This window comes from Gekko japonicus, unplaced genomic scaffold (assembly GCF_001447785.1).
Source record: "Gekko japonicus isolate JY-2015 unplaced genomic scaffold, Gekko_japonicus_V1.1 scaffold135, whole genome shotgun sequence".
Lineage (NCBI taxonomy): Eukaryota > Metazoa > Chordata > Lepidosauria > Squamata > Gekkonidae > Gekko > Gekko japonicus.
In genome coordinates this window covers 392,782-406,128 of record NW_015175359.1, presented here as the reverse complement: position 1 = coordinate 406,128, position 13,347 = coordinate 392,782, and the positions used below count along the sequence as shown (strand labels likewise).

The 13,347-nt window shown below is 44.8% G+C and overlaps 1 protein-coding gene across 1 annotated transcript in view; it reads left to right on the top strand.

Annotated features, from left to right (window-relative positions):
- Positions 1 to 13,347, top strand: part of TAOK3 (TAO kinase 3) — a 147,617-nt gene that overhangs the window by 103,723 nt on the left and 30,547 nt on the right. Inside the window, 1 exon segment of the mRNA XM_015425354.1 lies at positions 2,196 to 2,330. Within this exon segment, the coding sequence (XP_015280840.1) occupies positions 2,196 to 2,330 (135 nt within the window).

The following is a 13,347-nucleotide window of genomic DNA, read 5'->3' as shown; positions in this document are numbered from 1 at the left end:
TGGGGTTTTTTTTAATTACTTTTTGCTTTTATAACTCCACCAGTGATGTGCATTGCATTTTACAGCAGCAAAATGGAAAAAGACAGATCCTTGTCTTGTAAAACACTTGTATATACAAGAAGACAGCTGGAGATTGGGATGAGTGGGGTGACCAGACCCTAACAGAGATCAGGGGCTCAGGACCTGGCACAAAAGAGAAGCAGTTCATCAGACAGGTCCTTCTCTACCTTACCGTAGGGTCACCGACCCAAGCAATGTCAAGACCCTTTTTCTCTCACTTCTCCAGCAGGATAACTACCATTTTTTTTCCTGCTGGATGATGCTCACAGCTTCCTTGTAGAACAGAATGATCTCTAGGTGACCCATGATAATTAGCAAGGAAATTTCGGGTTACTCCCATTTGGTAGCCAGATTCCAGTCCAGTACCACCTTAGAGACCAACAAGATTGGGGGTGGGGGGGTGATAAGCTTTTGAGAGTCAGCGGTCCCTTCATCAGATACCTTCTGGCACTTGCTTTTGTAAACCAGACCTACAGCTGCTTCAAGAATGTGGTCAAAACCTTTGTTCTTGGGCCTGTTGCCTGCTACTTGTGCACATAACATGTCCCACACAACTTCCTTATGATATTGTTGTAATAGCAATGGAGTAGTGAGGGCTGGTTTGCATTCTGCCTCTTTATTTTTATGCTTATTTGTACCCTGCTTTTGTCCTCACGAGAACCAAAGTGGCTTATCACACCATTCTCTCCTCCTTCGCTTTACCCTAACAACTATAGGCCTGTGAGGTTGGTTAGGCTGAGAGTGTGTGATGGGCTCAAGGTCACCTGGCAGGCTTGCAGAGCATAGATTTGAACCCAGTTTTCTGATACTCTGACATCTATGCAGTGCGGGCTCTCTGAAGGGTGTTGCCTAATTGTGGACCTCCCAAGGACATCTGGCTGACCACTGCTAGAAACTGGATGTTAGGCTAGGTGTTCCCTCCCTCTGATTAAGCAGGGGTCATCTTATATCTTGTGCTCTAGGCTGCATTTTAGCCTTTTCGCTATCCAGTGTTCTTTGTGCCTTTCCATGATTGTTTGAGCTGCCCCAGCTTAGAAGCTAGCAGTCTGAATCTAAAAAACAACCAGAATCCCCTCCCCTTAAAGTGGATTATTTAAACAGTTCATGTGATATTAACCAGATCATTTATTATCCACATTATTACTATATATTATTGGCATTTGCAGCCTGAAGCAGTTCAGTGGCTGTGTATGTTCCCATTGTGCAGATGAGCAACTGAGGCTAGCAATAATCAAGGCCATCCAGTCTGGCCATAGGCGGGTTACAATGCAAAGACCTGTCCCCTAATCCAAGCTCTGGGCTCTGTGTAATAAAGAATGCAAGCTCTCATGTGATTCATTAAGTCTTTTAAAATGTGTGTGCGTGGCATTTGAATATGTGGAGTTTGCTACTGTCCACTCACTATTTTCTGAAGCTCCTGTCCATCAGAGAGAAGAAAAACTTGGCAAATATCATTTTTACTAAACTGTGTTCTGTCTCTTTAAATGTAAAAAAAAAAAACCTTTCCAAGGCTATGGAGAGAAAATGCTAGAACCGTGCACGATCATGACTAGAAAGCAGGATCCCTGAGTGGTCAGAGTCTTTCCAGCACAAGACAGAGAGGCTGGTCTCCTCCAACCTGCATCTATTTAAGCAGAAATGCTTCTTCTCCAGAACAGATAGCAAGACCAGAGGAAAAGCCAGGCTGGAAAAGGGAATGTGGCAGATCCTTGCTTCTGTGTTCAAAGGGAGCAGCAGCAGCAGCAGCAGCAGCATCCTCGCTAGCCATGGAAACCATGTTTTTAAAGGGATTATTTGGGTGCAGTGTTTTAAGCAAGCCCTTCTGAGGACTGTGCCTGCTCTGCGGTGCTTTGTGTTTTTGATTCTCTTTTTTGCACATATGTAATTCTGGAGGTTAAAAAAAAATTCTGCCAGGGATTCAGAAGGCATCCCACTAGCGATCAGCTGACATTCCTAACTGAAGCCTGCAATGTGTTGCTTATTCATTTTGTACTGTGAGAGCTGCAGGGACTAGCAGAGAGCCAAACTATGCATTTCAAACAGCAGGGCTTGTGCAAAAAGAGGGGTGAAAGAGAGGCTGCCGGCGAGGAAAGAGCACAACTGGACTTTCTCCTTGTTTTTATCCATTTCTGCAGGATCATGTATTCATAAGGGATGAGGTGGGCCACGGGGAGCGCAGGCCTGATCTGCGGCCTACCCACTCAGTCCAGAATCAGGCCCTCCACTACCGGAACCGAGAACGCTTTGCCACAATCAAATCAGCATCTTTGGTAAGCAGCCACCACACCCCTTGCCCCACTCTCCTTTTTCTCTTCGTTCTGATGTGACTGTGTCAGTCTGGGGAAGGGGTCAAGAATCCTCTCCTTTCCCAACACCCTTTTTTTTTTGTTGGCATAGCAACTAGATATTGCAAGAAAGATGTTTTGTCTTTATGGATTTTTTTTTTATGTCTCTTAGCATTTGGAATTACTTGCAGCTTCTGTGAAATTTAAACATGGCTTTTGGAGAAAGAGGTTGTTGTTTTTTTCCTCCCTGTGATTGGTTTGTTCCAAATTGCATCCATTTTTGTTAAATATAATTTCTGTCGGGAGGGGGGGTAGAATCGGGAGGGGGGGATTGATTGTCTGATTTGAAGGTATTTATGATTGTAATGAGCGCTGATGGATTTGTCCAGTGTGAAGAAAGGACTGTTGCCTCTCATGGTGAATTGCTGGCTGTTTGTGTTCATTCATTCTCATTCATTCATTTATGGCTAACTGCATTGTTCCCATTTGACACTATAAAGGACCGGCCAACTCCTCTAAAGGGTTTTATTTTTTCATTTTTTTTTTCAACGGGAGGCTGTGAGAAAGGTGGAGGATGGGGGATGGTGGTAGTGGATCAGGGAGCATTTGTACTATTGCAAATGTGATAGCTGGTGATGTCTTTGTAGTAGCGAAAGGGGTGTGTACTGGTAGAGAGCGAGGGCTGTGCCTCCTCCCCCATCCTTTCCTTTTCTCGCTCTCTTACACACACACATGCACGCGCGTGAACACACACACACACACACACACACACACACACACACACACACACACTCTCTCTCTCTCTCTCTCACACACACACAGCTAGAAATCGGCAGCATATCCCCAGAATGGGTGGAAGAGGAGGGGCCATGATGCTTCACAAACTAGAAATGCTCTCCTCCATATAAAATGATAGAAATCTTCAGCATTTCGTCCAAATCAGTATTAGAGGTCACATGGGCAGAGAGATTTACAGGGTGCCCAGCATTTGGCCGTTGCATTTGCTGCCTGCCATTATGACATCATCCTAAGCCAACCCAGAAATTACAATGGATAACCCTCCCCCTTTTTCTGTCTCTCTCTCTCTCTCTTCTTTTTTGTCTTGCCTGGTATCTGAATGATTTTTTTCCTTTGCTCTTAGTCTGCCTCACAGCACATTTCTCTCTCTCCCTCTCCCTGCTTCTACCTCAGAACACATCAAAAGAGCTTGTTTGTTAGACCCAGACAAAGGTGCGATGAGAAGGGGGGGGGGGAGAATGTGCAGGGATAAAAGCTTCGTGCATTTTTTCCCCCAGCTGCTGAAGCAGTGGAGTTCAAAGTAGTGCTCGTGCTCACTGCTGGCACAGATCCTAGAAGGTGTACGGGTGTGTGTGTTTCTCTGTGGCACGGGGAACTGCTCCCTCCGGAACTTGCAGGTTGACCCGGATGCATGGCATGGAAGAATGGTCTTGAAGCTGACATGCTTGGCACCTCCTCCAAGCAGAGGCCTTGGTTTTCTCTATTTTTGTAGAGAACCCCAAGGCATCGAGATCTACTATGTGTCTTGTTACAAAAATGGATCCACTTTAGATGTAGGTCAGTACAGTCAGCCAGTCCGGTAATTTGCAGTCTCTTTCTAAAATGTCACTCAGTCCAAATTTCTGCCTCCTATTCATGATTCCCCCACCCCTTCGTTTTAGCATATAATTTGTGGAGAGGTTAAAATTCACTCATGAATGCTGAGAATCCCAGATGAATTTAATGAATATCTGAAACCATAAGAGAGGTACCTGTGAATGTTGTTAATTGTAAACATTCACTGGTGTATGCCCTTAAAGTTGAGAATAGATGTTTAATTTATTTTGGGGGGGGGGACAGTTCATTTGGGATTTGTATATGATTATTGACTTTTCACCAGAATTTCAGGATTTTCAGGTGCCATGTTAATTATTAAATAGTAGTTGCAGCCATTGTGGTGTGTGGATACAGTATAGTGACCTAAAGTATTCACCTCTTAACAGGAGGAAGGGAAGAGTGCCATATACACAGCCAACTCCCACTGGTGTTTTACTACTGCTGGCTCTTAACTGCTGCCTTGTCTGCAAGTTAACCCATACCTTATATTATCACAAATGGCAATCTTACCACTGTTTGTCGGGCAGAGAGAATTCTTCTCATTTAGTCCCCTGCAAATATGGGGCTGGCCACTCAAGAGAAAACACCTCCAGTTCTATTCCTTTACCATTGGTGGCGTCTGTTATATGTGGCCTTGGTTTGACATCATAGGAGGAAGTGTGAACTGGCCTGGATATGCAGAAAAACTAGGTTGGAAGGAACCAAGGTTCTCCTGAAACCAACTGCCTGTCCCAGGTTTTGAGAACTCTGAATCTCACTCAGTCCTCCTCCTCCTTTCTGAAATTCCACTTGGCAACCCTTGCACTGAGACTGTTGCAGCAGAATATGCACCTCACCCCCACTATCAATTCTATATATGTGTTAGGTGGATTTTGTGTATGAACACACCAACATTTTTGAACCAACCACTGTAAGTTAAACATTTGGTCTAAATGTACAGATTGGCAAGCAGGACTATGTAGGCCAGTTTCATCAGGCTGGGGGGCTGGATTCTACACGGCAAAGCTGGTGTAAGGTTCTGTACTAAACCTCTCCATGTTGGCAAGGAGACACGTATAACCCAGAACAGTTTTTCTGGGTAAAGTCTGTCTCCCCAGACTGAAGAACCTGGCAGCTTCTTCTCATCTGGCAACTGGAGGCCCTTGCAATTGCAAACTAAGAGATCTGCTCACAAGTTTCTATCTCAGGTCTGTTTTCCATTTGGAATGCATCAGTCACCCAGGATATAAGCAGTGTATGCCAGGTGAGTAGCTGTCCCTTCCATGATGCAAAGATGTTTGTCGGAGGCTGGCCAGGTTAGCAAGATACAGATGTGTTTGCAGTCCACCTGTTGACCAACCTCCCTCCTATCTGTTCACTTTGGCTCCGCTGAAATGAATATACACCCATCCATGTGCAACCTGAGCAATCTAAGTTGTATTAGTCACCTTGAATCGCATCAGGGTATATACTTTTCATAAATTCTTACAGAAGACCCTCTAGCTCCAGTAAGACAGCTAGTGATGTTCTCAGTATGTGCAGTATTGGGTAAAGGCCTGAAAAGTACTCTTGACACTCAGTCTTCCTAATTTGCCCTTGACCAAACATGTCCCACTGAGCTGCCGCCATATTGCCTCCCTGGATGCCAGATTGGTGGCGTTGTGGGGCTCTGTTTTGGAGCCCTTTATTTCTGAGTTCTCCATGGCAAAGTCAAGGAGACTATTTTGCAAGGATGGCACAGACAGATTACTGGACACATGCAGGGTTGCCAGCCTCCAGGTGGGGCCTGGGGATCCCCCGCTTTTACAACTGATCTCCAGCTGACAGAGATCACCTCCCCTGGAGAAAATGGCTGCTTTAGAGGGTGGACTCTGTGGCATTGGGCCATGCCGAGGCCCCTCCCCTCCCCAAACCCCGCCCCCTCCTGGCTCCACCCCCAAAGTCTCCAGGTATCTTCCAACTCAGACCTGGCAACCCTAGACACATGTCTTCTCTGATAATAGATAAATATGGCTGAGGATGCCAATCTAGTGTGTCCAACCTCTCTGAGATTAACCAGAATTGGTCACTTTGGGAGTGAAAGCTTTCCTTCTCCAATCCTATTCCTGCTTCTATCATTGCCCGCACTTAGCAGTCTGTTTTGCTTGTTTGCCTTTTCTAAGGAATGACACAGTGACAAAATAGCAAGGCAGTGGGATGCCAGTCCTTAACTCTCCAACCCCACCAATGCCAGAAGAATATTAAAAATATTCCACCTCTTTTTTTGCTGTTTTACCTCACACTGCTGATCATGGCCTTGTTCTTGTGGAGAAGAACAAGTTTACCCATTTCTTATTCTCTTTTAATGTCTTTCTGGAACCCCAACAACAGCATGAACAAGCAGTGCTTCCCCCCTCCATCCCAGCAGTTAAAATTTTGAGACTCCCATTAGGCATTTTGCAGCTGTCCTAAGAACAAGCGGGAATTTTAGCAGTCCTTGTAAAAAGTGCCAGAAAGGCTACTTCAGTTGGACCTACTCAAGGCACTGATTATGGTAACTTCATGAATTGACTGAAAGCTCACCAGCCTAGGTTTCTCTGCTCTTCCTATTGCAACATTCTGGAGTGTCTTCATTTAGTGTTAAAGGTTTGCTACAATTTAAGCCACTTTTTAATTGGCTATTTTAGCTCTGTAGATTGGAAGGAGTGCTCTTTGCATAATGTTCACACTGTCCAATTTGTGCTGGACAGCCAAAATATGGGTAACGTTAACTGCAGAATCACACTTAAAGCATGGCTCAGGTCCCATGTTTACCTCCAATAAAAGAGTCACAGGTCATGAAGACCTCAGGGACCCTGGACAGTGCTGAGCTAGTTGTTCTGCTGGGTCAGACTCAATAGAAGGTATCCTCTAGCTACAAAATCCCAGTGCTTCCTCAAAGTTGATGCACTTGTGTCCTTCTGGCTTTGTGAACTTTTTTCTTTCTCTCCGTTCCATGTTGTGTCTTAGAACCCATTCCTGACATTTCCATAGTTGCATCACTGATGATGTAGTAAAGCTAAATAAGGTTTCTGTGTCTGTCCTCACAAAAGAGGTCACCCAAAGGAGAGAGACACGTACCTGAGCTAACCTCACCAGAAGATGAATTCCATAAATGTTGTCACAAAGTATCTATAGAAGAGGTTTCTGCAGCAGATTAGGGTTAATTATTACCAGGATAATGATGATAAACAGTTACCTTGTGCTTTAAAAAATATTCAAAGCAATTTCATTTAAACTATCTTGTAACTTTTGCAGCATCATAGATCAGTGTTGTCTTTGTATTACATGTGTGTGACTGAGAATGAGTGGCTTGTTCAAGGCAGAGGCAAGATTTGGACCAGGGACTTCCCGATTTGTATCTTAATATGCTAGCCACTTGAGGGCATACATCCAAAAGAAACCCAAAATATGGAATGACTGACTGGCCTGTCACTCCAACAGCAGCCTCTTTGTCGGATGATAGGGAACTGCCCTGGACATGTTATTGGAAAAACAGAAGCAGAATCTTAAAAAAAAAATGACTATAGAGGCAGTCCATGTAGCACCAACATTTTAAGCAGCACCAGATATGATTCCAGGAACTACAGGTTTGTGAACCCAGCTTGACAAGTTGATAGAAAGACTAGCTTTAAAAAGCAGACTGACTAAACACACATCCTTACAAATCTAAAATGCTTTTGAGTGTCTCGTATGACTTCTTAATGCAGCCTTTTGTAAACTCTTTGAATATGATCCTCTTTCTAAACTTTTGCTACTCCTCCACCCATACCTTCCCTACTTGCCAGGTGAGCATGGAGTAGTCCTTACTCATAGCCACATGCATGCATTCCACCACTGTGCTCACAAATCTGTGTAATAGAACAAAGGTGTGCTAAAGAATGCAGCAGACATTCCATCCCCTCCACCAGCATCTCATTCATGCCATACGCAGCCCAGCTGAATTAGCAATAGGCAGCATTAGAGTCCAGTGCCCCTCTAAGTTCTGGTCATTAAGAATCCCTTCTTGTGGAGCTCAAAAGTTGCACAAGAGCCAAGTCCCTCTGTGAAGCCCTGCGGCTTCAGTCAAATGGGTGGTGTTCCTTTGGCACTGCATGAGTCAGAGGTTGAGGGCTTGGTATGCAATGAAGGTGTCCCATTTTGGGCTAATATGAGTGTCAGTGGAGGGCAGGAAGCCATCTTGGATTGACATCAGAGAACAGTTATTGCCTTTCCTCTTTTCATTTGGAGGTTCCTACAAGTGAGATTATGAAAGAGACTCTCCATTAATGAAGATGAAACATATTGTGAGATTCAAAAGGGGGAGCAGGGAGCAGTAACAAGGTCCCTTTGGCTGATGTAGGCATTACCTTGAAGGGCGGGAACTGAGCTCTTGCTTGCAGTGGAGGGAATTATACCAAGCTGCTGCTCTTTTTCTGGCATCCCTTCCAGAATCCAGTCATTCTCTTACCCTCCCATTCATGTAGACACGCCCCTGGAGGACTGGCACCACTGTTTGAAAACATAAGGGATAATCAACTTTGTTAAGGGTCCTTGATGATGCAGATGCTATCTAGAGGTATCCTTTTGCAGGAAAAATGCTCATCATGCAGGTAAACCAGAGGTGTAATGAACATGGAGAGATCGTCTCTATAGTTTTCTCCAAATCCAGTGCTGGCTTGTATTGTTTTCAGACTGGATACTGTTTTGCTGTGTTGCTGCCCAGAATGTCAGTAAAGTTGTTGGGTTCTCCAGCCTTCAGGATGGGTTAGCTGTCTGTACTGTGGTAAAATTTGTGACAAAGCAGGCCTTGCCCAGTTGCAATGTCTGAGAATACCAATTAATGAGTAAGAAATTTCCCAGGCATCCAAAAATTAATCAATTTTATTTCTTGACTAAATGAATATTGGTGAGGCCTCTAGGCCTTGGTGCTTACATGGTCATGCTGTTGGGCGTGCCAAGGGGCACCAAAAAACTCAGTGCACTTTGTGCCCTTCTGAACATGGATTTGGACGCTCACTACCCCTAGCATACTACTTATTGGAAGCAGAGGATAGCAGTGGAAGTGAAGGGTGTGTGTGTGCGGGGGTGAGATACAGTATAGTGAAGTCTCAGATGCACCCTTGACTGAGAGCCTCTTCCACTTCCTCCCCCAAGAATGTGCTGGTGCCATCATGATATGGTGTAAGAGCCACTGTGACATGGTTGCCTCTGGCAGCATTTATAGAAAGCTGATCATTTTGGCATGGGTGGCAGCATATTTACTTCCAGCATTATATTGCCCCTCAGGTGGCAGGGCAACAGCGGCATGGGAAATAACCACATTGTCAGTTCTGCCCATATAGTCAGTGTTATCAGACTTTACTGGTTGGACCAACTATGTTAGCAACAGCTCTGGCACCACTGTTAGTAACATGTGAACCAGTCCTTCCAGTGGAGTATGTGAAGTGATCCTGTTGATAAGCACTACATTTAAGGTATAATCCATTGACTGCAAGTTTTAACCCATGGTATTAAGATGTGTAAAACATCAGAGATACCTTATTTCCTCATGGTGTCTGTGGCATGTACCCTGTTTCCCCGAAAGTAAGACATCCCCCGAAAATAAGACCTATTTACAGTTTTGCCTCTCGCTGAAATATAAGACATCCCCCGAAAATAAGACCTCCCCGATAATAAGGCCTCCCCCGAACATAAGGCCTCCCCGATAATAAGGCCCCCCGAAGCTACTGTAACTCTGGACTCTGGGCCGTAGCGGCAGGCGCTGCCGCACAGCTCACTGTTGGCCGCCGCGCAGCCGTAGCAGACAGGAAGTGCGAGGTCTCTTTTAATCAGAGAGCCCGCGCCCGTGCCAGGACAAGCTGCCGCCTGCTGCTCGCTCTGCCCTGACGGAGTGTACCGTATTCTTCTTCATGGAAAAATAAGACATCCCCCGAAAATAAGACCTAGTGCATCTTTGGGAGCAAAAATTAATATAAGACACTGTCTTATTTTCGGGAAAACAGGGTAACATTGTCAAAGGAATCAAGTGATTTTTTTTGTGTAAAAGTGGGTTGCTATGGGCAGGATCTTCTTTAAGGGCAGGGAAGTATACTGCATTATCTAGCACTGTGATTTTAAACTAGTAATTATCATGAGATATTTAAAAGGGAGAATACAAATAATAGTTCATCCTTCTGGTGAAGAAAGGACAAGAAGGAAGTAGTTGGAAGTGTTCTTTTAGGTTTCAGCAGGGATAGCTCACTGCAAGCTAAATTTGGCTGCTAAAATGAGCTTGCTTTGGCCCCTCCCCTGTGGTCCTACTGAATGTACATCAAGGTTTGGTAAAATATGTTGTCGTTATTATTATTTATTAGATTTCTGAATCGCCCATCCCTGTTACTGCAGTGGTCTGGGAGATGTACAATAGTAAATAAAAACCTTTAAACTCTACAATTAAAATACAACAGTTCCAGTAAATAAAGTTAAAACTCCAGATGGCGAACTGAAATCACTCACCTTTCTGGACAGCCCGGCTACCTCATGGGCAAGGGGGGAGGAGGGATGACTGATCTGGAGAGCAGAAAAGGGTGCCAGCTAGAGTGGAAAACATTGCTGTCCTCAGCCAAACGCATGGCAAAACATCTCTGCCTTACAGGCCCCTTGGAATTGCATGAGATCCCACAGGGCCCTGGTGGAATTTGGCAGACAGTTCCACCAGGTTTGGGCCAGGACTGAAAATTCCATGGCCCTGGTCGAGGACAACTGGACATATTTGGGGCCGGAGACGATCAGCTGATTGCTATCTGAAGAGCATAACACTCTCCCAGAGGCATACCAGAGGAGATGGTCCCATAGATACGTTGATCCCTGACTGCTCAAGGCCTTTAAAGTCAACTCCAAAACCTTGAATTTGACTTGGAATTCTACTGGTAGCCAGTGCAGCTGGCACAGCACAGGTTGTACGTGTGCCGTCCATGACATTCCCGTCAGGACCTGTGCCACTGCATTCTGGATCAGCTGAAGCTTCCAGGTCACCCTCAAGGCAGGCCAGCATAGAGCAAATTGCAGTAGTCTAGCCTGGAGGTGACTGTTGCATGGATTGCCATGGCTAAGTCAGGGTACGACAAGAAGGGGTTCAGCTGCCGAGCTTGGTACAGATGAAAAAATGCCAGCTTGGCAATACGTGTGACTTGGGCCTCCATAGTCAAGGAGGCATCCAAGATCACACCCAAACTCTTGATGGACTGTGCTGGTTATCAGTGGCACCCCATCAAGAGCAGGAAGTCTATGCCCTAACCCTGAAGGCCCCCCTCCCAGCCACAGAACCTCCGTCTTTGTAGGATAAGGATATTATAATTTATTTATTGTATTTATATCTCACCTTTCCTCAGCACTTATATAGGTTCCCCAGAGAGGTCTATCACCCAGGCCCTGCCCAGACCCATATGGACTGTCAGCCAAGTTGTTGAATTGTGTACCCTTGAGGCATGTCTGGAGGTCTGCTGTCACCTGTGCGTTTTAGAAAAACAAACAGCCCATCACCAATCTGTCTCATAAGGAGAACTTTTTAAAAAAGCATTTTATTCTTCCGTTCGCATCCATAAACTTGTGTTATTTGAGCCCAGGTGCTTTCTGCCAGTGAAGCCCCTAACTTTAGGTGTGTAACAACTAGATCCCTGCTGCCCATGTGAGAATTTTACATTTCAGCCTGTGGCTTAAAATGTAGGGAGAACCTCCTAACTTCAGGATTAGTAATGAAAAAACCTGCTGGATGGAGGGGGAGGGGCCATAGGTCAGGAGTAGAAATCAAGTTGGTATGCAGAAGGTCCCACCTTAAATCCCCAGCATTTTCAGGACAATCAAGAAGTAGGTAATGTGAGAGACCTTAACCTGAGTCCCCCAAGAGCTGCTGCCAGTCAGAGTAGACAATAGTGACCTCAACAGGCTAACGGTCTGACTCAGCATAAGGCATCTTTGTGTGTTCCTGAGAGGGCTGTCGGCTCTCATTCTGTAGTCCGATCACACTGGAAGTTTTTGAGGACAGGCTGAAGTGCCTATGAGAGAAGAATTAAAGATCTGATACTGAGTAATGTTGTTGGGGAATATGACCTAGCAGATTCTTTCTGGTCATCTTGATAGTGAAATAGTGATTTGATTATTTTATTTTATGTTTGCTGTGGTCTAAAAAGAAGTGAGTGTGTTTCACTGGTAATTAAAATTCCTGACATAACTTGTCTCGCTCTTACTCCCTTGTCCCCACCCCACCCCATACTCACAAGCCACACATGAGCAATTTTGAGCTGAGAAATCAATGTACAACTTGTGAAGCTGTTTCTGCTAAACTGGGTTTTTGCAATCCGCTTAGCCCCTTGTTAATGCCATGGAACAGTGTTCCCTTGTTTCGTAAGCACTTGGGAACTATGTTCAGGAGCCTAATTTCCAGAGTGGTATGTGGGACACACTGCACCACTCTTTGTCTTAGCAAAGTGATTCCTAAAGGTCCCATTCAAGATGAGAGATTGAGCCTGGGAAGCTAAACAGCTTTCCCTAAGCAGAAGAGCACACTAAGAAGAGGGTCCTGCTTGGAACACCTTCTTGGAGAAAAATGTAAGCATGTTACCTTGATAGTAGGGCCACCTAAGCTGAAAAGTAAGGCTTTTGCTTGAGGATCTGGACATGTCCTTGTGGAAAATGTGCTGAGGAGGGATTCCGGAGGTATAAGCAGTGCAAAAGAAAGTGGAGGGTTCCTGATTTGCCAAGTGCACATGTTTTTAAATGACGTATTGCAAGGCTTTCCAATACGCCAGTTTCCAGAGAAACTTTGCAGCCTCTGGCTGTGAGAGTGCCACTGTGTGCATATGCCATTTCTACCATGAGGCTTATGCAGGAGAACTTCACAGTACTGTGCCCTTCGTGAATCAGAGAAGACAGCACTGTGGGAAGTTAGGGCCAATTTGGAGGACCCATTGTTGGTTGTTAGTTGTTAGTAATTTATGAAACACTTTTCTATTGTAAATGCAGAAGATATTGTTCAATTTTTTAAATACAAAAATTAACAGTTCTGTGTATAGCAAGAAGAACACTCCTGTAAGCATGACAACTGTGGGATTGAACAATCCCTCTTGGACTTCATCCCGTTTCAGTGTACCACCGGCTCCCACCTCTTGATTTCTTTTTTAACCAAACACCCATTTTGTGTTCTGATGGCTTCAAACTGGGCTTTAATAGGGAAGAATTAGCTCCCCCTTCGTAATGGACTACTTGTGATGACTTGAAAATATTGCCATCTTTATTGCCTCTGTTACCTTCCTGCTAAAGCAGGACTGCAGACTCCTGTGGAATAGTCACAGGGCTCTTCTGACAGCAAATTCAGTGAATATTATAAAGCAGTCCGTAAATTAAAATTAGGGTGGTGAGTTTTGATTGAATA